Consider the following 25,894-nt stretch of genomic DNA (forward strand, 5'->3'; position numbering starts at 1 on the left):
AAGCAGGTTCATCCACCGCCCTTGCCCGCAGCTGCGTGTCTCGGCACACAGCGCCGGCATGCTCCACCAGCCATGCCCGCAGCTCCCGGCCGGGTGTTCGGGCTGGAAGCACCGTGCCATCACGGCCCTCCCAGCGCTCCACTTCTGCCCCAGCCCCCGGGTTGTTAGCCCCTGAGCACCCACCTAGTCAGGCATGCTGCCTTTGACGAAGCATGTTTCCAAGGCCTAAACCAAACATGGCAGAAAAAGGGAAATAATCTGTCCTTTCACCCCGGTGGGCTTTGCCACTTACCTCAGGAGCATGGCAAGAAAGGGGACTTCCCCTGCTACCACCCTTAGCTGTGTCTTATCTCCTTCCATATTGCTTGTGGGTTTTCCACAGCAAACAATCCCTGTTTGCCCTTGGGATAGTCTCCCTAAACCTCCAGCCATGCCACTGCACTGCTGCACGCGTCGTTTTACTCCCAAGAGCCCACAGGTCAGGGCCCCATAGCGTTCTAAACCTGGATGCAGAAGAGCCATTTCTAAGGCGAAATCCCACCCCAGGGCTGCATGCCTCCCAGGCACACACTGCAAGCTTACGCAAATGGAAACAGAGCCCCTTTGCCACAACCCAAACCAACCAAGCACCCACTGCCCAACTGGTCCATCCACCACCAGAGGAAGCTGAGCACAGTCTGAGCTTTCCACAGCCGGGGCCAACCCTGCATCCACCTAATATCAGAGCAGGGTCCAGATGGTGACACAGGTACCATCACACTACGTAGCATCATTTCCCCCCTCCTGCTTGCTGCCTAGGTAGAGGACACAGTACCCATCAGCTGCTCTCCCTGCTTCCTCCTGCCCATAAGGAAAGCAGAGACCCCTGACCTTCTCCGCCGCATCCCCCCAGCCCCTCCACAGCTTAAGCAGCCCAGGTGTGCAAATGTTACCCAATGCCCTCACCAGGCAGAAAGTAAATTCCACCGAACGGGGGAAAATGCCAGCCGCAGTCAGACACCAGGATGTGCAAATAGCAGCCGGGGACCTTCGGGAGAGGAACAGCCCAGGCCCAGGCGCTCCTACTGATAATCCTTCTCAGGACGCCCCCTCCAGAAGCTCCTGTAGCAGAGGAAGGATGCTAATTTGACTATTTAAGGGAGCACACACACAAAAAAATAAATTAAATGTTTGCTATTGCGCTAAATGACCTTTTCAGCCACATGGGGACAGAATTGCACCGGGGCTTTGGAGCGAGCTATAGCGGGTGCTGCTCGCTCCCTGCTCCCATGCTCAACGCTTTCTGCATCCGGATGCATTTAAGGGGTCCGTGCCCCCCAGCTGTCTCTGCTCACCCAGCAACAGAGCTGAGAAAGAGCCTCTTCGGAAAAATCTGCATGAACGAGGGATGAAGAAGCGGTCTGCTAAGAGCTTGCTGAGCAAAGCGCTTCAGACCGCTTCATTTCACATCGCCGAAAGCGTAAATCAGGGAATTGTTCTTCAGGTTTTTCTCCATTAGCAAAGTATATTGCAACTCCCCACCACCAATACCGATCAACACTCACATCTGCTGAGCAGATCTAACAGCCAGGACCTTTCAGGGTAATAATACATTCACCGAAAACACCATTCCTGCCACCTGCTCCCCAAAGCCACACAACTGCACCGGGAGCAGGGCCGCGGCAGGCACACTCACTCTCAGCAGGCACACGCACAGCATAACGCAGCAGCCAGAAGCTTCACAAATTCCTATCAGAAATAAATAGGTGACCCCTTGCAAAACAAGGGTCATAAACCCTTCAAAACACCACCTTCGCCAGCTGTGGTGGAGCATGCCCCACTGCCTCCAACTTTCCTACATAAGACCAAGAATCCTTCTGGAAAGCACAAGCTTCACCGAACATACAGGGGAGGCCACATCCTGCGCTATGAAGTCAGGGCTGATGGCTGCAACTCCTTCCAACTCATTCCTTTTACCCTGTGAACCATGCCTTTTGACTAGAGAGTTGCAATAATCGTATTACTGCAAATTACTGCAATAGGACTACTGCAAATTACTAAAATAGTGCCACTGCAATAATAATTTTGCATACAAAAAAAGAAGACTAAGTTAAAATACTTGCAACCTTTTAAAATTAAGAGACTTAAGAGCCAAAAGCCAAATTTCAAATCTTAAAGCAGGAGGCAGATCCATCCAGAGGCTGCAGTTACCGTACCATTCTTAGTGTTTCATGAGAAAATCACTGCGGGGGGGGGGGGATGGGGGGGAGGAGAAAAAAAAATAATGTGTGTAAACAAGCAAAGGTACACCCACCAGCAGCTTGGGTTTTGAAACATTAATGTTGAAATTAGAAAGGCGCATTTGGAGAGTTACAGGCAGATTCACTTTCATTTTGGCTCCAGCCTTGTAAATATCAAATGTCAAAGGAAACAATTGCATTGAATTAAGAGAAAAATCCCTGTGCTGCAACGACATGTCCAGGATCAGGACCGCTGGAGTTGGGAAAGGATCAGCGACCAGCAACGAATACTTCACAACTGGAAGAGTATTTTTGCCAGTTAACCTGCCACTGCTAATTCTGCTAATCGACATCACTCTGGAATTTGAAAATGTTATCCAACCAGGAGAGAAACTCGATTTTCCTCTTCTGATAACAAGGACAGGCAGGCCAGCCAGGCTGGGCCAAACGTGGCGTTGCAAAATGCTGCCTGTGAAACCGAAAATGGGACATGGAAATGATGAACTGAGTTTCTGGGCTTGCACTCAGGCGAGAAACAAAAATCCAGCCACCAGCATTTAGACGGGCTGATCCCCCTTGCACAGGCAGCTCCGCTCGTTTTTCACCAAGGCTGCAGTAAAATGGCAAAGTTATCATTTTAGATTAGAGTGGTTCCTCACAGCACTGGCTGTTCTGAGGGTTTTCAATTTATCAGTATATTTAAAAAAAAAAAAAAAGAAGGAAAGAAAGAAAAAAGGAAAAGAGGGTGAGAAACAGCCCCATCAGGTTAGGACAAGCAAAAAACCTATTTTGGGTAAGGCTTCTCCTATAAATAAAAGGCTGGGCAGGGAGAGGACTGTGACAACATGCTGCTTGCTCAAGGTGTCAGAGGGGATTTCTATTATCTGTGCTGGTGACCTCCCCAAAACACCGAGAAGCAGTGACAGCACACCGTTCCTCAGCCGGCACAGCAGCCTGGTGAGGCAGCTTCCCCCAGCAGCCATCCCCTCCATCGGGCTGCCGGTTCTTCTGCCACCACGCCTTTGCCACCAGGAAAAGGAACCAGTAAAGGTGGCTTTCTGTTCCAGATTAAAAAAAAAAAAAAACATACAGGTGCAGGGCTCACAAGCCCAAGGCCAAGAGATTTAATTCTTCAGGGATTTTTTTATTTTATATTTTTTTCTAAGCAACACAGTTGCAAACCAATACTTCCAGCCCAACCAATCCCCCAACACTGGGAAACAGCATCACCCAAGTCCCTCCCCAGCCCCACCGCTGGCCTGACAACACCACGCTTTAATGTATTCAGCCCACAGCCTCCTCAGGTCACAGCTTTCTGTAATTTATCCCCATACTGCCTGCCACCTTGTGCTATTTAAGTTGCCAGGGGATGCAACACCTCCAAGAGAGTTTTCAGCAGAAGCTGCCGACCGCCCAGCCTGCAAAACCATCGTTATTGGTTTCAAACGGGGTTCCCAGCAGAAGCTCCTCAAAGGTGACATGGCAAGAAGAGGGATTTCATGGAAAAACCCCCGACATCGATGCCTCTGGAGCATACTGGGGAGGTGATGGTCTGCAAAGCACCATGCAGCAACTACAAACAGCCAGTGCACCCAAAAATCTGGGATGCTTGCACAGCCCAGGCTCTGTTGGAGGGTACAGCCTTGGCACCCAGTACCCACTGGCAGCACTGGGGTGCCACAAATGACACTAGGCTGGCAGTCCAGGGGCCAGGCACTGTTCACAAACAGCTTCTCTCACCACAGGGAACACTTACCAGTCCAACTGGACCGGGATCATCTCTAGATGGATGTTTAGGGAAAGCGAAGGATGCAGATTGAGGCTGGTTTATTAGATTATGGACAGCCCCATGCAAATAGGGCCATATTGATCCGGTCTGCAAACACCTGGCTGGGAATACAAGCAGCCCCTGAGTATACAGAAGCTGCTGGAGATTATTAACCAGATCCATTGCTGTAAATCACATTACCTCCTTCCAAACCCCAACCCAGCACCGAGTCCTGCCTGTGCTAGGCGCTGTACAGCACACATCCTTGCAGCACAAAGAAGCATCACTTCTCCCTGCCTGGCACTGAAAAGCCCAAAGCTTGAGCCCAAAAGCTTGGAGCCTGGCAGAGGCCATCCTGCTCTGGGGTCCATGGAAGCCAGGGCTGTGCAGCCCACCTCCCCCACAGCAACTCCCAAAACAAAGCAAAGAACAGCACATGTTACCAGGAGGGTGAAACTCACAGTATGTATAGGAAAACTGCCATGAGAATGCAAGACTTGAATAAATAAATGAAAAAAAAAAAATCAGAAAGGTAGAAAAAAAGAAAATATCACATCTTCAGACACAAACTCACCCCCTGTTCCCACTGGGTACCTGGCATTTTGCACCTGCTGCAAACCACCCCTCTAGTGCACAAAGCAAATAGGACGGGCTCTGCTGCCTCCCAAAGCACCCCAACTCCAAGCACAGGAAGGGGAAAAAACCCAGTAGTAAAATGTTTCACCACAGATTTCCAAGAGACCATGAAACCCTTTGCAGAGCTTCATTAGCAGAGAAGGCAGCAGCTGCTGGATTAAAGGAGGAACCGGGGAATGAGGTGCTGAACCAAAGGCAGAGGAGGAATCCCATATTCCTCCCTTTTCCCTGCCAGAATCCCCAGCTCTGATTCAGCAGAAGCACCAACAGCAGCATAGCCTGGTGTGTCTTGCTGCAAACAAAATCATTTACGTTTATAACCACCACCCTACTACCCTAAAGAACTGCTGCATGCAGTAATTTCCTTGTGATCAGGGTGAGGGGGGGGGAAACCATGATGAAATTGTCTCAGAGTTTCTCTGCGTTTTGTTTACAGCCGCTGCCCTCAAACCCAGGGCCAGCACGCAGCGCGCGAGCCTGCTAAAAGGAATAAATCTAGCATTTGAGATCATTTAGAAAAGCCCTGCTCCCAGACAGTCAGCGCTCCGAGGGGGAAATCCCTTTGCAGGTCTCAAATAAGGGAACTTGAACCATTTTCCCCTGGAGAAATTTAGGCCTGAAAGACCTTCTGAGTTTCTCGTTTGGAGCTACAAGACCCAATAAAAAGATCTCTTTCCCTGAGCTCACCCACTCACCCACGCTCTGACTGCTGCCAAGACCGTGCAGAGGCGAGGGGAGATGGACTGGGCAGAAACCCATGGCAGCGCGGAAGACACCTAACGTTCATGTTAGAGGATGCTCTGGTTAGCTGTTATTTATGTATGCATCTAGTTAAAACAGATATTTTTCCAGCGTGCATTAATGGAACACAAAGATTCCTTCTCCTCTGCGCCTTGTCAGCAGGCAGCATCTGAAGAGCAAGCTGCCGGCACAGCACCTTCCCAGCACCCTCCTTCCCCAGACACATGCATCCAACAGCCACTGCCACCCAATACCTGGGGAGGCTAGTGCAAGCAAAGGCTGGGAGACTGGGGAGCATGGGATTGAGGGCCAAGGGACAAGCTCATCCACCCCCCCCGGAGCAAACAGATGAGGCAGGGAGCAACGGGACCCAAAAGACCCTCCGAGAGCATCTTCCCAGTCTGCTGCAATCACAGCAAAGTTTGCTCGACATCAGGCACCCACAAAAAAAACAAGCCTGGAAACAAAACCAAACAGGTTTCTTCCTGTACTCCTGAATTGTAGCGAGTCCCTCAGGAGCAGTGAGGCTGTGCCAGAGCTGGGCCTGGTTTCTCTGCTTTGCCGGCAGGGCTGAGGGGGAGGAGGTGGGAGGAAGAGCCCGCTGGCCGCCCCGTGCTTCCCACCTCCTTCCCTGGAGGATTGCAGGAGGCCAATTTTGATTAAACTAATTAAGCCTGCTCCGTTCAAAGAGCTCCAACCACATGCTACCAGGGGAGAGGAAGAAAATATAAAATTAAAAGGGAAAAAAAGAGAAATCTCCCTGCAAGCATGCTCCTCCAAAGCTACCCATCCCAAGCGTATCCCAGATGGACAACATCATGCTGGAAGAGGAAAGCCCAGAAAAAGAACTCGCTGCAGTGACACAGGTCCAACCTTGAAGACGCTGCTCATTCCAGCCACCAGGACCCTACTGGGGCACATCCCCCTTCCCATCAGGGTGACTGGTATCCATCCCTCCCAGCCAGTCCCCAGAGGTGGCCGCTCCTCCTGCAGTGATACAGCCCTCCACCAAGCCAAGGTCTCCCAGAGGCTGCTTTCCCTCCCAAACCATCCCCATCTTCCAGCATGTTGAATGTTCCCTTCCCTCCTTTCTCTTGAAGACATCAGGTTTCTGGAAGCAATTTGTGAGCTGCCAAGAGGCTTCCTCGGGCAGTGCTGGCCGGCAGGAAGCCCTTTCCTCTCCCAAAATGTTTCACTTCCCACCAGGGCAGCGGCACTACGGACCCCACAGACCATGCCCCTACAGACAGCCTGCCCAGCTGGGAGAGAGAACCATCACTTTTGCCTTCAAAGCCTCTCAACTGGAGGAGAAAAAAAATATTAATAATAAATATCAAAGCAAAGGCTTCCTCCCCTTTGATGGGCCGGAGGGAGAGCAGCCGGGTGAAGGGTGGACCCACCAAGAGCAGAGCAGGGACCCAGATGCTCTGGGGCTGGAGCACCAGCACTTTCATTATGAGCTTTTGCAGAAGCAGAATGAAGCCTCCTCTTAGGTGCAAGAATTACACTGCAATTCAAAGCGGGATGTTTTAACTCTCCCCTGCACCTTGAGAAACCTCAGTGGAAATGCAGGATAACAAGGCAGGCAGGGTCTGAAAACTGGGGGGGGGGGGGGGCGGGGAGAGGGAGGGAGGAAAGCAAGCTGCCCCATTCAGCCCTGAGAAAAACTCCATCCGAGGGGCCTTGGGCTTGACAGCATACCCCACTTCCAGCTCTGCCCCATATCCCAAAAACACTACCACTGCACGCACTGCAGCTGCCTCTCTTCTCCCCATGCTGCTCTTGGTGGGGCTTTAGTTGGGAGCAGGGGGAGAGAAGGGAGGGAGAAAGAAAGAAACCCCGTATCGTAATTGCTATATGAAAGAGAAATAGCAGGCAAGAATAATAAGGGAGGTGTCAGAAGTGAAATACAGTAACAGACATTAAAAAAAAAAAAAGACTACAGTTCTGCAATGGGGGTGTTAATTGAACACAGAGCTGGAGAGAACAAAGGGGTGTTAAGGAAGAAAAGAAGGGGGGGAAAAAATCCCACCTCCTTCAAAGATCTGATTTGAGTTAAGTTTGGTGAAGATAATGCACAGGGAAAGGTAGCTAAGAGGCACCTTATATAGCTATTATGTTCTAAAATTAAAAAAAAAACCACACACACAAACCCATTATTCAACAACAATTGCACAGCTAATCAGTGCTGTCTATAAATATTCCACTTCGTAAATTCCCCCCGTTGGTGGCATGTACATTTTTCTTTTAAACTTAAAATTCTTTCAACACAGAAGGGTGAGGGGGGTTAAGGAAAAAAAAATAAAATCAGGGGATTTGAAATACAAAGTCAGGGTCTTTTTAAGAACTAGAATTTGCCTGATGCCCTCACCTCCCCCAAAAGAGCAGAGAAAGTGAAACGATGGGAAAAGCTCTTAAGGAGGAGGAATCAGATTAAATGGTCATATATCCTGCGCTCAGCCTCTCCCCACCGGTCCCTGCCGAACGAGATGGGAGTTGGGAAAGGCTCATAGCTGAAATAGATGCTGCTGCATTTTGACAGCAGATATTTTCCAGTTTGCCATCCAAGGACCCCACGTCTGCGTACGCCTTGCCTGATTCTTCTGCTTAGCTATTCAGCTCATGCAGAGAACAGCTTAAAAAAAAAAAACACAACATACCAAAAAGAGGAAAAAAACACAAGAGAGGGGGGAGGCCGTAAAGACAGAGTCCCTACCCCTGCCTTCAAACTTTTTATAAATCAGCAATACAATTTCCGATTTCAATCCCTATTGACAGAGGAATCAATTGTATTTAGGACAACAATGCCTCCCATTTCCATAATTATTATTCCAAAAAGCCAGCCAGCCATTTGAAGGCAGTCCTGCCCCTTCCTTCGCAACAAAGCGACCAACAGCAAGTGAAAACACACCAAATGAACGCCGACAACTTATACACATATTTCAGCGGCAATTTCCACACACTCCCCTCACATGCTCCCACTCAGAGCAAACCTCTCAACTTTTGTTACTTTTAAACAGTCATCACCCCAAAAGCAACAATCTCCATGCCACAGACAAAAGACAACCCACTGAGCTTTTTTCCAGGTTTTGTTGGTTGTTGGTAATTTTTTTTTTCTTAAAGTATTTATAAATGCTTTAAAAGAACTGAAGAGCCCAAACGCAAAAGGCAACTCTTCAGCCAATACAGACGACCTCTTTGTCTAAAAACTTTATGGACACTTTGGGTTTGCTCAAGACAACGTTAACGCTATGAAATATTAGCCATAATGTTGCGAGAGACTGTGGTAAAGTCTCCGTAAGGCTCTGGAGTCACTTAAATCAGGCAGCGGGGTAACTGAACGCACATTTCTGCACATCATAACGCCGGGGGGAAGATGTACGCACGCACTTTCAAACACCCACCAGTGACCACAAACAATCACCAGGATTTCAAACACGACACATGCAAAAATCTGGGAAGCAAAATGGAAAGTGGGAAGAGAGAAGCTGGCTCAACTTTCACGCCGCTGCCCACAAGGAAGGAGCGAGCAAACAGAAGCAGGCAGTACCCTCAGCCCCAGAAAAAAACAAGACTAACTTCCTCCTAGCATTGGGCCCACAAAGCAATAATTAAAAAAAAAAAACAATCAAAACCAAACCATCTGGCTGCTTGCTTCTTTACAAACCCTGACTTTTGGGGACCCAGATGGGGGAGAGGGGAGGAGGTCTTTGAATTTACAAAGTAAAAGAATTCACCATAAATATATTAAGGGCAGATAAACAATGCTCCAAAAGTCATCTCAGTTCAACCTCTTCAGATACCTCTACACAACTCCTCCATGGCCAAGTAACCCAGGCACAACAGCAAAAAATAAAAATAAAAGAAAAAAGTGTAAGACAACCCCAGTTCACACCTGAATATCCTTTATTTCCAGCAGCACACTTTGCCCTATACCACCTCTCGATTTTCCTCAGCAGCCAGCAATTATCCTACCCAGCCACTGTGGGATACGTACAGCTCCCCAACCCTCCACAGCTCACCAGGACCCCAGAGCATCCCTGAGGTCACCTGGATTTCCCATCAGGTTTGGTCCTAGCAGATTCCCAGTCTGTCCCCTAACTTTGCGACTGCATTAATAGAAAAGCTGAGGTGGGATTCATCAGTCACCCTGCCAAAAAGTACCCCTGCACAGGCAGCATACGGAGCATCAAATACATGTGGAGAAAAGGCAGACAAACATTTTCTTTGGCTCACGCAACACAAAAGAAGAGGGAAGAGAGAAAAGAACTCCGTGTCTCCTTTTTTTAGGGTGGCACACAGGGGAACGCTATAAAACCCATAAAATTCACCTCCAGGCAGACTCCCTCACGTTACATCATATGAACTGTACAGAGGTTCCCATACCGAACCTACTAGCTTAATATTATGGGAACTCCATAAGAAAGGACTCCTCGGAAAGGTCAGACCCAGCCACGCAGCCGTGAGGACTTCAGAGAGCCGAATGCCATCAGTAGGAGCTTTGTCTGGGCTACACTCTGCACAAACAACGTTTAACAAAAGGTCCCCCTTAGTCATCTTATATATATTGCAAGAGTCAAGTAATTGTATTTTCAATCAGCTGCTCACGCTAGGAGGTTTTATATATATATTTAAGAAAGAAAAAAAATAAGACTTGCGATTCAGGCTCCTGAAAGCTGTTCCTCTTTTATGTGTAACTATCAATGTATATCAGCTAGGTGTGCAATCATATTTATTGTCACTTTCATTCATGTCATGCCCTTGCTTATATGGCTCAGATATGAATTACTGACTGTTACAGTCCTTGTTGTAAAAGGAAGGGGGGGGAAAGAAGTCAAGTACTTCACAGCAAGCTGAAACAAGGCAGCTAGATCGGCATGGAAAAACCCGCCGATCAACTCTGGTCGGCTCAGAAAACCAACAGCAGAGATGAACACACACACACCCCCGCCCCACCAAATTTCCATCATTCCTCCCATTTTTTTAATTAAAAATAAGAGATTCTGACAAATACATAAAGAAGTGGTGCATGTTGTTAAATGCCCTTCCCTGAGCATCTGTTGTTTAAGATCACCCTTGATTGATGACTGCTATTTTTTAATTGTTGCTTTTAAAATTTAAATGCCCCCCTGGGATGTGTTATAAGTGTGTTAGTACATGGTAGGAGGTCTGGAAAGTGGGAAACGGCAGAACCAACGCTCTCATGCCATTAGCTTCTTTAGAAGCCTGAGAACACCCCATGCCATAAAACAACAGTACCCTAAAGTAACTAACAATCTAATATATTGCTTTCACTAAAGGCAACTGACAACTCCCTCTTACATGAGCTAGCCAGGATGACTGGCAGACAAGAGCATTTTAACCCTTTTTTTAAAAAAAAAAAAAACCCACACAACTAAGAAACCTTTACGTTTACCTGAACAGTAACAGCAATCTGACTGCACAATTTTATTTTGTCGGGTCTTTTCCCCCGCTACTCTGTACTCAGATTTTATTTAATAATAATAAAAAAAAAAGCAGTGCCATGTCTTAAAGAAGAAACTATAGCAAGAGACAAATTGTGAGGGTTTTGATCTTTTTCTTGTCCCCAGAAAAAGCAATAAATAAAAAGAGGCTATACAATAGAAATTAAACCACAATATTTTCCCTTCCAGACACAAACTGCATCGTGCAAGTCCACAGCCAGAAGCATTAAATACCAGCGAGTTATTTCTCCCCACTTAAATACTGCTATGGGGGGGAGGGGGCCACAAACTTGGTGGTATAAAACCCTCAAAGAGCAAAATGAAAAATAACACAGAACCAACAGCACTGATTTCCTACCTGTTTTTTCTTTGATTTCACACAAGACATTAAAAAGGGCTGGCTTCATCCTGTGGCAGTTTAAAGCATGTTTCCTGGAGAGAAAAGAAGAGAGGGGCGAGTGAGGTTAGGATGTCACCATGAAGAACAACTTTCCAAATTCTTGCTGGCTGGCATGTGCGTGCCAGAGGTGGAGGGGACATGTTTGAGCCCACTCAGCCCCACCACTACCTCTGCCATGACTTGAGCGCCAGTGCTGCAAACAGCCACCTATCTAAGGCAGAGGAGATGAATTATACCAATTTAGGAATGGCTTGAAAATCACCTTTGCCACCGAGCGTCTCCCACCGCCGGTGCAAGCCCAGCGATGCACCAAGCTGACACCAGCAGCTTTTGGGAGCCAAGCTTGGTTCAACTGTCTTACTCAATACAGAGCAAGCACTGGGCTCTTGCCATCCCCCACCTCCGATATTAAAGCTAGCCATGTGCTTTATTAGGCTCACCCTGCAAGGTAGAAGGGAATTAAACCCCCCCCCCTTGCCCCAGCGGTGGAAAAATCCTCTGCTTAAGAGCTGTCAATTCGGAGAATTTCGTCGCCCAACTTTGAGTGCGGAGATACGCATGCATGTATGGCGAGAGAAACCCATTTCCCTGCCTCCACACTACTTACATCCAGCTTATTCACAGGTGTTACAATTTAATTCTTTACAATTGGGACAGTAAACACATTTAAAAACACAGCCAGCTGCTTCTGGGAAGGGGAGGGCATGCTATTCAACGCCTTGCTTTTTGGCTGCTGTTATTTCAGAGCTGACCGTTCTCTGTGGGTTCTGAGGAAAGAGTTTGGGGGCAGGGGAGTGGGGGTAGTTTTAATCGGCTGGTTTTAAAAACCCACCGCGTGCCCACTGAGGCAAAGAAACTGATTTTATCTTTTTCTCTTAAGCCACACAATCATTTAGCCAAGGGTTTAGTTGTATAAAGGGCTGTTGCTATCAGGCGCCTGTTACAGGATTTCTGTTTACCAACCGAAATTACACACGAAAGACGATGTGAACATCTGGCAAACATTCACACTACTTACCCCACACCACCCACAACATGTTAAAAAGATTTATATATCTGATGAAGTCTCTCAAAGGTATATACCCTTGCAGAACCACAGCGTCCCCTTATCAGCACACCCAGATGGGTGCAGACATTTGGGTATACACAAATCACGTACATATGCTGGAGGAGCCCCCTTACTAATAATATTGGCACTTTGCATCTTCCCAAAACTTCATTTAAAAAAAAAAAAAAAAAAAGAAAAGAGGCAGCAAAACAACAGTAGGATGGATGGAAGAAATGCAAAACCAAACATCACTGATAAATACGGTGTGTTTGGCAGCTCAGCATTAAAAACAGTAATAAAAAATATATTTAAAAAGTACTGTGAGGAAGCAGCTGAAATAGTCCAGCAAGGCAAACCCATAAAGCCTTCTCCCACCTCTGTTCTGCTTTGGCTTTGTTGATTTGATTAACTATACTAAATTATGCAGGCAGGAACACACAAAATTCCTGCAACTTTCCGAAGGAAGATCCCTTCACTGCCCCGGGTCTGGCCGGGGAGAAAGTGCCTGATTTCCTCCTCCTCCTAACAGCTACTCTGCCCCTGCAAGAACGTAAGAAAATTAGTAAGATCAGCCCAGCAACGAGGCTTTTCAGTAAGCAAGAGCTTTATACAAGCTGGGGAGGCGGTGAGGATGTAAGCTGAGGTTTGGGGGCTACTTTTATCCTTCTGGAAGTTCTTCCTAAAAGAGTTGTGGGGCCGTGCGATGCGTTTTTCCAGGAACAATGTATTCTAGCAATCTGCTCCAGCTCGGGGCATGAATGCCAGGGGGAAGGACACCGTACCTAGCAGCTCTGCAGCCCAAAAGAAATTTCAAGTGTACCCCAGCCAATTCAGGGCAACTTTATTTTGCTTGTTTGTTTTATTCCTTCAACTATGCCTTCGATTTGGGGATTTGTTATTTTTTCCTCCCTCTCTTAACTTTTGCTAGCGCCTTGAAGGTACGTATTTAGGTTTGCACTCCCTGAAGCCGGGGACAATTCGGTTACCGGCTTTTACAGCGGTGTTTTTTGTTTTTTAAATACCTCTGCCATTAACAAGAAAAAAAAAATTGAAGGGAAGCTTCTATGTGCATCCTCCAAGGGCAAAAACACGGCCTGAAAAATAACACCACTACAGGGCCCTAAAAAAGAACATTATTAACGCCCCTAACAACAAAAAATAAATAATATGGAGCAGTACTTTGTGCCTCTTTCGGAGGCGCCCAACGCAGAGCCCTGCTGCAACACCCGCCTCCCTCCGGAATCCACCCCCACCCCAAAACGGCTGAGGACCCCGGGCCGCTGCCCAGCCGAGCCCCACTCCGGGACCCCCCGTGGGGAAGGAGCTGGGGGGGTGGGGGGGGGGGGGGCTGCGACCCCCAGGAACCACCATCAAGTTGGGAAGGGGGTGGGGGGATAATCTGTGCCCTTTTTTTCCCGCCCCGCCACGTCCCGGCAGCAGGGACCCCCCGTCCCCCCGCGCCGGGCGCTGCCCCCGCCGGACAACAAAGGCCGGGCCGTGCGCGGGGGAAACTTCCCGGCACCTGCCCCCGCCGGGCCGGGCCGCCGCTCTCACCTGGCCTGCGCCTCGTCCAAACTCTGGTCCGTGATGGTCATGATCTGCTGTAAGATGTCTCCGATGTCCTGCTTCCTGCCTGCCTCCCCCTCCGCCCCGCCTGGTCCATCCTGCATGTGCTGGGACAGGCCCGGGTGCCCCGGCATCCCCACCCCGCTGTGCGTGTGCATCAGCCGCGGCTGGTCATCCATCGCCGGCCGCCGGCCCCCGCTCCGCCGCCGCCTCCTGCCCTGGCTGCCGGGAGCGGCGCGGCTGGGCTGGCCGCCTGGCTCCTCGCTTTCTTTTCTTGCTCGCTTTCTTCTTCTTCTTTCCTTCCCCCCCCCCTCCTCCTCCTCCTCCTCCTCCCCAGCCTCTTCCTCTTCGCTTTTTATTTATCCTTCACGCTGGCGCCCGGCTCCGCGGCGGAGAGGAAGAGGAGGAGGAGGAGGGAAAAAATGAGGGAGAAAAAAAAGAGAGAGGAGAGGGGAAAGAAAGGGGGGAAAAATCCCTTTGGCTGCTGGAGGAGGAGAAGGAGGAGGAGGGAGGAGGGAGGGAAGGAGGAGGGAGGGAGAAGGGGGGGTTCCGGGGAAGGGAGGGGAAACGGCGGCGACTCCAAAAGCAGGGCAGCGCAGCCCCGCGCCCGGGGAGGCAGCGGGCCGGCCGGCGGGGGCAGGGGCTGCGCCCGGGGAGAAGGCGGCGGCGGCGGCAACGGCCGCGGCGGGGCGGAGCGGGGCGGCCGCCCGCGATGGCAGCGCCGGGGCTGCCGGGGCTGGAGAGCGGCGGAGCCCCCGCGCTCCGGGGGAGGGCTTCAAACTTTCCCCCACCCTCGGGCCGGGCTCGGGGCTGGCTGGCAGCCCGCTCCGCTTTGCGGCCGGCAGCGGGGCCCCCCCCTCTGCCGGGCCTGCGCGCACCGCTCCCGGCCCTCGCCGCCTGCTTTTGTTCGGCTCCGGACTCCTCAAACTGGCACGGAGGAGCCCGGGGGGCGGGGGGAGGAAGGGGCAGCGGCGCCTCCCCGCCCCCCCGGCCCCATTGGCGGCGGCGGCGGGAAGACCGGCCCCCCCGGGCCGCCCCGCCTCCGCCGCGGCCGCCCGTCAATCTCCGGGTTCAGAGGTGGGCCGGGGGCCGCGCCCCGCCCGCGCCTTAAAGCGGCCTCGGCCGCCGGCGGCGGGGACAGGGGTGGGTGCGGCGCGATGGCCTGTCCGGGCACGGCCTGCAGGCCCCTCGCAACCCGTCTCAAGCGGCCGCCATGCGCCGCTCGGCGGGTCTGTCGTCGGCCCCGGCCCGCCTCCCTTCAGTGCTGTGCCCCTCAGCCTTCCCGCCGCCCCTCAGGCTCACCTCAGCGACACCCGCCAGCTCCTCCTTAGCCCCCCCCAGCTCTCCTCAGCGCCCCCTCACACACCCCAGCTCTCCTCAGCGCCCCCAGCGCTCCTCAGTGCCTCCGCCCCAGCGCTCCCCAGTGCCCCCTCAGGCCCTCCTCAGCTCCCCCCGCCAGCTCTCAGGTTCTCAGCCTCCCTCCTGGGCTCCCACCCAGCTCTCCTCAGCCTGCCTCCCGCCGGCCTTCCCTCAGCCCTGCTGTACCCCATCTCCCCTCAGCCTCCCCGCGGCCAGCCCTCCCTGCTCCCCACAGCCCCCCTACGCCTCTCAGGCTGCCCCTGTGCCGCCGCCGGCCACCTGGCTCTGGCTCCTCATGCAGTCCCCACATCAGCCCCACGCCCCGGGTGGCAGCAGGGCTTCCTCTCCGCTGTATCCCCCAGGGAGTTCCCTCCACTCACCTCAGCCGTCGCTGTCCTTGTGCCCTATCTCACTTTCCTCTCCCCCGGCCCACGCAGGGCCTCCCCACGGAGTGGTGCAGGCCGGCTGTGCCACGTCCCACACCTGATGGCCCCACACCTGCCTGAGCGGGGCAGGGGAAGCCAGCAGAGGCTCCAAGGCCACCACGACTGCCATGCCAGCCCACGTGTCACAGCACCCTCTGCGTTCCCCAGGATCTGAGACTGTCCTGTGGCCCAAAAGGACCTTGTAGGCACGAAGCTGATAAGCAGGGATGGCCCTGGGGCCAGGCTTGCCTGCAAATTTATATTAAAAAATGAATACATTGTTATGGTGATACAAGGATTTCTTGCATGGGAGGTTATTTCCTCAGATTGTCCCCTTCTCAGGTCTGAGGGTTGCCGGCTCCAGGCCCCTCATAACACAAGGGAAGACCAGTCCTGGTTCCTGACCTCAGCTGAGACTGGGGAAAGAGCCATCAGGTTGATTGGAAAGAAAAGAAAATATAGAAGGCAACTGTTTTGCTTCCACTCTTCCTTTTTAATGAAACACTTTCCAGTGTTTTAAGCAACACATGACTTTTCGTTTTGAAATTTCCTTTCGAACCATTAAAATGTTTTAAAGTGGTTGAAGGCGAAGTGAGATGTTTTGATTTTTGTCGCTATGAAATGTTTCACTCAACACATTCTTTGTGTTTCTTGATTTGCCAAAATTTTTCAAAGGTTTCTGCTTTCTCGCCCAAGACGTATCTATATATTTTTTACTGTTTTGAAAAGAAGGAAAAAAAAAAAAGGGAGAAAAAATACCCTTTATCTCCACAGCTCCACAGGAAGCGAAACTTTATCCAAGAAACAAAGGGCCAAGGGACTCCTCTCCAAAGGTCCAAACTTTCAGACACTTAGTCATCCCTTCACTTGCTTGCTCGTACACCAAGTCTAGACATATGCTCTTTCAAACTCTGGCAGGGACTCTCACATCCCCAGAGGTCACTCCAGGGTCTTTCAGGTTTGATTTTGAGCAGCTCTGAGGAGAGGCAGCACCGCAGAGCTGAACGTGCACAGCAGAAAAGGGAGCAGTGGCCACCGGGGGGGACAGACAGGGACACTGGGGACCATGAGACTGACCCTGCAGACTCCCGCATTCCAGATCCTTCCCCCAAGTCACAACACGGTGCCTCAGCCCATCAGGTAGACACAAGAGAGCTGGAGCCAGAAGATCCTTCGGGAAGCCGGCACGTGTTGGGTACGAGGCACGCGTGGGGTGAGGCGGGTTGTCCGCGGGGTCAGTGACCCCAGGCAGCCCCCTGGCATCTCATGGGGAGAGGGGCAGAGCGACCCGAGCCGCTCTGAGGGAAGCATCCCAGCATGGGGCCTTGGGGGAGCCATGGGGCCAATGCAAAGTGGCCAGGACTCTGCCTCTGCTGTCTGCCAGAGTCAGTAAAATCCTTCCTGTCAGAGATAACTAATCCTGGGGCCTTTACAACACCTCTCCTGAAGAGCACATTTCATTCCTCTGTCTCCTCCTGCCTTCCAAGCGCATGAGATTGCAATAGGTATTACCGAAAATATTCCCCATGGGAGCTGACACTGGACTCCCTTAAAACCCAAACACCATCACCCCTCCTTCCCCAAGACACAAGCGAGCGCTATGCTCTATTATCTCTACACCCACTAAATCTTTCTGAAATAAAGAATAAACATTTCCACCACACATAGTGTAAGTGCATGTGCCAAGCTGCATCGCTTCCTCTCCTCTGTGGTTGTTATAAAGTGGTTTTGTTTCAGTGGTGAAGCAGATGGACAGATTCCAAGTTTGGCGTCCCCACTCCCTCCGAGTACGTCTAATGCTATCTTTGGTTTATCACAGATTCCTGAAGAAAATGTTTACAGGAGCCTCTTGTTTAAAATCTTGGCTCCATCACAGCATAATTCCTATTATTTATTAAATGAAAATCAAGCGGTTGTTAATGCACCATTACTGTGGCAAAGTGAAGCCCTTGAAAACAAAGGCCAAACACACTCTGTTTCTCTGACTGAGCGCGAGGGAAGCGTCTCCCCATTATCACTGCTCGATGCTCACGCCGCAATGGGCTGAAAGGCGGTCTCCTGGCCTGTGACTCCTTACACATTTTCTTTTTGGCGAAGAGAGCCATGGATGCTTTTGCTTTGCTGTCTAAAACCTGACATCCTGGAGTCAGACGGTGTGCAGGTTGTACATAAGGCTGTCAGAGAGGCTTTACCTAAGACACCTCTGTGGCGATGCCTTTCTCCGTTCACCATGACCAAAGCAATTTTCCTCCCTCTTCTGCAATTTTCCTCTAATGTATTCCATGGAAACGCCAAAGCCTTTCCTATTTCCCAGCCAGCTGCAGCCCCCGTAACCCAATGAGCTCTGTACGGATGGTCTCTCTTGGGCTGAAGTGTGGCACTTTACATTCCTAACCGGTTTTCAGAGGACATTCTTAAATTTTCCCGGAAATGTTCTGTTGCTGCTTTGAACTGATTGTTTATTTGTCAATTTAGTCATTAACCTTCTTCCTTACTCCTCTGGCTTTTGATAAGACAGAAAATGTCAGAGGGAAGGGAAATAGGCTCAGAATGATTTCCCCTGGCGAAGGATCCCAGTCCCCAGAAGCGAAGGGAGTTTTCTCATCAATTTTAGCAGAGACACGGCTTCACTCACGGTGCCAGGTTAAATCAGCGTTCCAGTTTTTGAAGGGTTTGTGGGTTAGGCTTCAGCAAAGCACCTGGGTCTTCCAGAGTGATCTCAATCTGTAGATCTCAAAGCCCTTTCAAAACAAGCTAAATGCCGCTGATCCCAGTTAAGGTGGGAGGTGGGAAGAGCTGACCAGGCAGCGGGGGAGCCAGAAATGGATTCCCACTCATCCCATTCCCAGTCTGATGTTCAGTTCCCTGCATCACACCGCCTTTACCGTGTTCGTGCTCTATTCTATGAAGAAATGCATGTCTTAATGAACACGTTGCTTATTAATATTTCCTATTCATGAAATTTCTACAAACAACCTGGATGCACGTAAAATCCTACTGCCACAGGACAGGGGATCAACTTCTGTTCGCACAAAAATCTGCGGCGTCTAAACTTGTTGTCTGTTGCTTATTCAAATGCAAGTAACAAAATTCTTACCATCAGAAGTTTACCAAAAAGGAAAATGGCTTTTCCCAATAGCTGACATAAACATGTAAGTGCTACCAAACATATTTACATGTTTGAAATAGATGGTATAATTACAATGAGTTATAGTCAATATTCAGTCTTTCCCTGGTTTAAATGCTACCTTCTGATACAGCACAACACATCCTTTAATTGTGATCACATGCTCTTTCTTAGAGACTGCTGCTTTTTTTTCCCCCACAAAAACGTCTGTAATTGAAAAGAAAATGGCATTGTTTAAAATAAATTCTCTACCCTCCTAGAAATAAACAGGTGACTTCCCTTATGGAATATCCTATTTCTGGGATTTCTACATCAAAGAAAGTAATCTGCAAAATCATTTTGGACATTTTTCAAGACCCCAAACCTGAATTTCAGCAAGGAAATGCATTTTAAAGACAAAAAAAAAATAGCAACAAGGATTTTGAAAGCAAGTCAGGTAAAAGCTATCAGAGGAATTATCAACAAAAGTAGTCAAGAGTCCTCCAATAAAAGCAGGTCCATTCCCGATTCAACAAAAAAGGTCTTTTTCCCTCTTTCAGCCAATACTGATGTTCCTCAAAGGATAGAAAATAGCTGTTAAATTCACTTTTATCTAGTGCGTCTCACATTCCGAACAGCACTTTTAAATTGAGAAGCCACATCAGAGGGACAAATACATGCCTGTATTACACAGCTTCTCCATGATATCTCACAAGTCAGGCCTCCGAAGAAGACCTCTTCTTTATCACCTGCAGGATGGGCTCACTTTTGTAGTAAGGCCATTTTCAGATGGTTTACCAAGAAGGTATACCCCTAGCCTTCTTTTACAGATGGTGAATCAGAGGGACCAGAAGAAGGGCCTTACTGCTGTGATCCAAGATAGCAAGAGCCAAGGGTATCACCTGCAGGTGACCTTGTAATACCTACCTCGATCACAGTGTCTGTGAAAGAAATCTCTGCTGCCTCACGTGAGCTATAGGTATCCAGAATTGCTTCCTTTGTGTCTCAGATGCAGACTCATGGGTTTGGGATGTTTTCCACCACGTCATCTACCTTCAAGTGGTCTTTATGGAGTTTACCTGAAGGCAAAAGACAGTTATCCTCTCCTGAGCTTTCCATAGATTTCCAAGGCTGAGAAAGGCTGCAAAGGAAGAAGCTCAGCTACAGGTTTCTGATTTCACTTCCAAAAAAAAGAGGGGTTTAAAGCTATCCCCAAAGGCAATTCTCAGCAGTCCCGGATCAAGAGACAGAGCAAATGCCCTCCGTCCCTCTGCGGTGAAGCTGGTGGGAAGTGTCCCCCCACGCAAAGGTCTGTCAAGAAGACCCTTGCTGCTCTCTTGAGAGAGTCCTGCCATCCCATGCATCTCTCAAATTGGCTATCACGATGGAGCAGTAAGTGAAGAGGTCACAGTGTGAGACGTAGGTCTCTGTGGTGGTAAGCAAGCCAACAGCTCCAATTTGCTGACTCGCTTTTCGATAAAATCCCTTCCCAGCCCTCCCTCCCTTGGCTGTTGCGCAGATTCCTTCAGTCTCTCTCACAGGGGTTTTGACCCAGTGTTCCTGCAGGCTTTCCTATTATCAGCTGTCCCATTTTTTCTACACAACTGCTGAAGTTGGACCTTAGCCTTTCATTTCATTTTCATTTGGCTTCTTCCCCAACTTCCCATATTTGAGCACTTCGCTTATTATCAGTCTGGTCCCTCCTGTACTTTGCTCAGCTCCATTCTGCTAATTGGTTCGAGCATGGGCCCAGCATTCCCTAAAGGAGAGTTGCTTCTCCCCGCATACAGTCACTGCTGCGCATTCAACACCCTCCCCAGACTCCCGGAGCAGGAGCGACCCTTCCTCTCCAAAAGGTGCTGGTGTCCTTGACTGAATGGGTCTGAGACAGTGATCAATATAATCACTGATATATGATTGTGTCCCATATTGGCTCTTCACAGCCCAGGAAACACGTCCCCTGGCAGGCCCTGAAGGTTGTAGGACAGATAGGCTTTACAACCAGACATCCGTTTTCACTCTTGCTCTTATCAACAGCTTTCCCAGTAATATCCCTATATTGCACACCACCTTGGGAAGGGCCACATTTCAAATAGCCAGCAACATAAAACTAGGATGTTCATTTTAATTCCTACGAATTGAAAATATTTGGATTCTCATATGGTCAGAGGAACCAAAGATGCTTGCACCACCCTTGTCAATGACCTTGTCTTTCCAGAACACAAGTCACCACCACTTCCCTGTGGCTCCCAGGTCATAAAGAGGTGTCAAAACCACTCACCTCTCACTTGTGAGTAAGGAAGCAGTGCTGCAGAGAGAATAACCACAAATCACAGCAGCAACTCTCCTGCCCCCAGACCCAACCCAAGTTCACCAAGGATTTTACTTTCCCTGGTCGACTGGGCAGAAAACCTGCAAAGCTTAATTTCTTACCACGCTTTCCCAGGAGGAAAAAATCTCACCTAGAATTGCTGTCAAGTCACATATCGTATCTCACCCCAAAAAGACTTAGGCAGGTTAAGCCTGGAAGAAAAAGAAACTATCAAGGTCTGCTTGTTTGATAAGGGCACATCTATACTGCAGCAGCACCTGGTTACTCTGGGACATGTGGAGCTGGAAGCTGGGCTGGGGGAGCAGGTTGCCCTCCCCAGGCACTGTTCACCATCGGGGAAGGCAGAAAAGACAGGGTCTCACTAGCTCTGAACGAGAACAAAGCCCGCAGAGCAAAAACCGTTGACGTCTTGCGGTGAGCTCAGAGCCACCTAGTCCTCACATTCAATAGGTAGACCACCAGCCCCACCAGCTCAGCAGCCTCTAGGGAGGGGAAGCCACAGAACAGAAAGTCAAGTTCACTGGGATTGTGGCTTTGGAAGGAGGTCCTGTTGAGCTAAAGGAGGCGGAGGTCTCAGACACTGCTCTGGAACAAGCCTGCGGTCTCCCACTCTGTCTATTCAGCAGCAGCTTCAGCCTTCCCAGCCTCCGTTTAATTAGTGCAAAAGTCAGAGTGTCCAAGGGATGGGGATCGTCGGGAGAGTGCCAGAAGATATTTACCAGAGAGCTGGAAAAAGGACAAGGACATCATGGTTGTGGCAATGGGGAAGGCAAAAGGACACGTAAAACTCAAAAAGCTACCGATGACTCTAACATTCTGCTTTTCCCCCAGTCTCATACTGGGAAGGTCCTCCAAGGATGTAAATTAATAAACCCCATTTAAAGCAGTACCAATTTACTCACAATAAAGACCTGGCTTTCAAATTTTAGAGGCCCCAAGCGGGTGTCACATGGGAGCCTGGTTTTCAAGGCCCAGGCTGGGAAGATCCCACTCGGCTCCCATTGCCCTGGCCTCAAACAGAAGAGCCAAAACCCCTCCTGTGTTCCGGGATGCTCAGCCCCTTCCTCCAGCTAATCGTTCTTTCCCCAGTTGGATAGTCTAGTTCTGGAGCAACAGAAGAATTAGGGCAGAGAGAAAGACACTGGCAGAGCCCAGGGAGGAGAGGAGTCCCCCCAGGCCCCCGCTGTCCCCGTGGAACAGCAGTCAGGCTCCCAGCACCCAGGTGGGGATGGGGTGGGAGGAGAGAAATGGGAGCGGTGTCCTGGGGGCTGCAGACCACCATAAGCAGAGAGGAAAGGGAGGAGAAGCAAAGGAAGTCACAGCCTTTTGGTTTTGCAGGGAAGGGAATGTGGGTGTTTTATAGTCATCAACACCCTATGCCCAACCAAAATGCATGACTTGTGACCAGCCCAGGTGGGCAGCAGATACAAAAGCAGCAAAGGGACATGTGCTCACCCAAAGGTGCCCTGTACTTTCTCCCCAGAGAACTGCCCCAAGCAGGCAGGGCAGTGTTTGGCATGTTAAACCACCCTTAGGCCAGGCCTCATACTGCTTCTACTGCAGAGCCCTCAGCTCTGCCCACAGCACCCAACAGGTCTGCCGACCCCCAGTTAACCCCATCTCCCAGCCCTGATCTGTCTCCCTTCCCAGCCGGCTCAACGCTGGGAGCTGGCAATGCAGACCATCCCACCAAGACACGCTCTCAGCATCCAGCCCTTTCTATTCCCACTTCTTCCTCCCATTCAGCTGAGAGAGAGCTAGGCGGAGGTGGGTCAGACTCACCACATGGATCCAAAGGCTCAGTGTAAACCAGGGAGAGCAGTTCCCAGGGCTTGGGCTGGAAAGTGGGGAAACAACAGGCACGTCTCCTGAAACCTCAGCAGCTTGCCAGTCTTGTGACCTGAAAGTCAGGGACTGCTCAGAGCTTGTAGCAGTTATTATTTGCATTTGAGCTAAGGGGCTGACTTGGAAGCTTTAGGCAGTCACTGTTCCAGACAATGAGAGGGTACTCCTTGCACGCACACTCTGGACACATCTGGCCAGCTGCTGCTCCTGGGCACTGCCATGTGGTTGAAGTCAGAGGCATCATGAGTCTGGAGGAGGAGCAAAGGCAGAGCTCTATGAGAAATAGCAACATCCGTTCCTTTCCTAGGGACAACTCCAACTCTGCTGGTAAAAGAGAGAGAGAAGCTTAGCCAGGTCTGGAGCACAGGGCAGGCCGTTGCAGGTAGCACCCTACATAATTCCTTGACCAGAGAAGTGTTATTTATCAAAGCACGTTCAGCCTGTTTTCATAGTATTCTCCAAGCCAGTGCTTGTTAGATGGACTAACCATGGATTTGAGGCTGCAGTGCTGCCATCAGCCCCAAGTAACATCGCAGAAGAAGACAGGTCCTGGGAGACCCCACCATCACAGCCTCCTCTGGAAGAAGACAGCCTCTGCTGGAGCTTCACCACAGGCAGGACACAGAGCTTCACTGCACAGTGCACTGTTCGTCCATGGATGAACGGACTCAAGCAAAAACAGGAGACACCTTCACCAGGATCAAAGTTTGGTTCGCAGTGGTGAAGACATACCTGCATTTTGATGCCAAGTTATCAAAGTGAGTCATTTCAACCACACAGCAAGCTAGAGCACCCCATGTCTGTGTAGACATGGTTAGGCTGACTCCATTCAGTCAGAGGTCTTTCTCTACACTGGAAACCCAAGCAATGCCAGTGATATGAGAATGGCATTGCACTAGATTTATTCTGCGGAGCCAGGATCAGACTCTAACCCTAACTTTTACACAGCTTTTTTATCATCTCCCCTCACAACCACTTTACTCTAACCCCCAGTGCTGGAGTAACCAAATACCATCAATTAAATTGCCTCAGAGGAAACAAAATGTACATTTTTACAGTCCTGAGCCAAAGCCCTGTTCTCATGCTTCGTGATGAAAGGAGTTCTTTACGTTGCAGAAAACACTTGCATTAAAAGGCAAATATTATTATCTCCTGCTTTCTTCTTTGGAGCCCAGAGCAGATGAGAGAGAATTCATAATGTGGATTCAAAGGTGCCCGTTAAAACAAGGAATCGATGTATCTAATCCTCAGCCAACGTAGGACTAGATGGATCCTCCGTAAGGGTAGAAAAGTGGTCTCGGGTTGGTGCTGGAACTGCAGCAGGAAAAATCTGTGGTGGGACACAAAAATCCCTTCATGATGGACTAAAGAAAAAAAATCTGAACCTTCCCATTAGGCAAGTGTTTCTACAGTAAGCATCTCTTCCCACTTGCTCGCATGCCCTTCCCCTAGCTAAAGAGGAGTGGTGGTGTTTGTTGCACACCCATGCACACACAAATCCCACACATGCTCTTTCCATCCCATTTGAGGCATGGCTTCCCAGGCTGTATCAAGTGCAAAGTGAAATCACCTGAAGAGTGTCGCTTTAAAAGCCACGGAAGTGCAGAGAGCAGCACCAGCAGCAGTCAATAGCAATTTCCACCGCCGGGTCGATACCATCTGATGGCTGTGTAGCTGTAAAGATTGTTTCACACACATATCAGGAGGTGGGCAGGGGCAGGAAAAGTGGAATTGGTTTTAATGATTGCAGGATTCAAAGTACTCCTGGCTCCCTCTCCCTCTTCTTCTTTCACAAGAAATACACACACAAAGAGTCAGAAATCAAATTTCCAGCCCTGTCAGTTCCTATCACACCAGCTCCCCAGCTTGGACTCCTTCCCAGTTTGCCAGGGAAGCTTCTCCTAATCCACTGAGAAGTGCATTACCGGGAGATGGAGTTGCAGCCTGTGTCCAAACTTCCCCACAGCTTCAGGTCATTAGCTCCATCGGTTTGTATGTGGAGCTATAGCAGACGCGCAGTGCTCGGGTTCAAACCCAAAGGGCTTCCAGAGGAGGGTAATTAGCACTATTTTACCTCCCCAGACAAGATCAGCATTTCATTTTGCCAGATGCTGAATGGGCAGGCAGTAGTAAGTGAACACAAACAGCTAAACACACAAAAAAAGGGAAGGTACCCATTTTGCAGAGAAAACACGTGAACGGCTGTAGCCCGAAAGATAATAGCACATTGTGTTTTTGTTGCCTCATAAAATGTGTTTCAGCCAGTGACTCCAGTGGCAACACATGAACAAACATGTCTTGGTCAATGTCAAAAGCATTGCTGTGGGATGAAGGAGGCCAGTCCAACCTGGGCTTCCCAGGGCTGTCCCTGCGGTCCCAGCTTTGCTCTTCGGCTCTGGCAAACGTGCTGAAATACCAGCCTCTGCTTCTGTTTCCCTTGCACTGTCTGTCTGTCTGCCTCCTGCCTGAGGCATGAACTCTTTCTTACAGGGTTTCACTAGCTGGAGCTCTGATCTCTGCAAGGAAACCCTCTCAATTGCTCCTGCAGTGAATGAAAGCCAAGACCATGTCTGTTTTTCAGAAAATAAAGAACATTAGTTTGATGTTTTGTCTTCTACTTCATTAATTCACTGACATCCAAACACAAACTTCTCCTCGCCATCGCATAAATAAGCAAGATAATTCTTCCAGGAGCTGAGCCCCCACACCAGTGTTCTGACCCTTACCAGGGTACCAGGGTAGGAGCAGAACTGGGCATCTTCAAGCATCTCTTTCTGAAAACTGGGGCAAAGCAGCCCCTCCATGGTTCATCAGATTGTGCTAGATGGACACCACCTACGTCCTCTGCTCCTCAGATCACTTCATAAAACACAAGTTACCACTGCTGTAAATGCCCATCATAGAATATTTTATGGACACGTTCATTTAGACCTCATATGATGACTGAGAAGCAAACACAATGACCATATGCATATGCTACCAAC

At 49.8% G+C, this 25,894-nt stretch overlaps 1 protein-coding gene and 1 long non-coding RNA gene across 3 annotated transcripts in view; both read right to left on the reverse strand.

Moving 5' to 3' along the window:
* PBX1 (PBX homeobox 1) overlaps positions 1-14,766 on the reverse strand; it is a 133,839-nt gene extending 119,073 nt beyond the window's left edge. Inside the window, exons 1-2 of one of the 2 annotated variants that reach the window (XM_056355887.1) lie at positions 13,832-14,766; positions 11,188-11,261 (exon numbers count right to left, since the gene is read on the reverse strand). In XM_056355887.1, coding sequence (XP_056211862.1) covers positions 11,188-11,261; positions 13,832-14,022 — 265 coding nt within the window. In that variant the 5' untranslated portion in view covers positions 14,023-14,766. The remainder of the gene's footprint in view (positions 1-11,187; positions 11,262-13,831) is intronic. The other variant, XM_056355889.1, reaches the window with a different exon arrangement.
* A 1,398-nt stretch (positions 14,767-16,164) lies between these two features.
* Positions 16,165-23,632, reverse strand: LOC130157244 (uncharacterized). Its single transcript, XR_008824746.1, has 3 exons — positions 23,398-23,632; positions 22,848-23,231; positions 16,165-21,791 (listed from the first exon to the last, which is right to left on the reverse strand). It is a non-coding gene; the product is annotated as an uncharacterized LOC130157244 (long non-coding RNA).
* Between the last annotated feature and the right edge of the window lie 2,262 nt (positions 23,633-25,894).

This window comes from Falco biarmicus, chromosome 11, assembly GCF_023638135.1.
Source record: "Falco biarmicus isolate bFalBia1 chromosome 11, bFalBia1.pri, whole genome shotgun sequence".
NCBI lineage: Eukaryota > Metazoa > Chordata > Aves > Falconiformes > Falconidae > Falco > Falco biarmicus.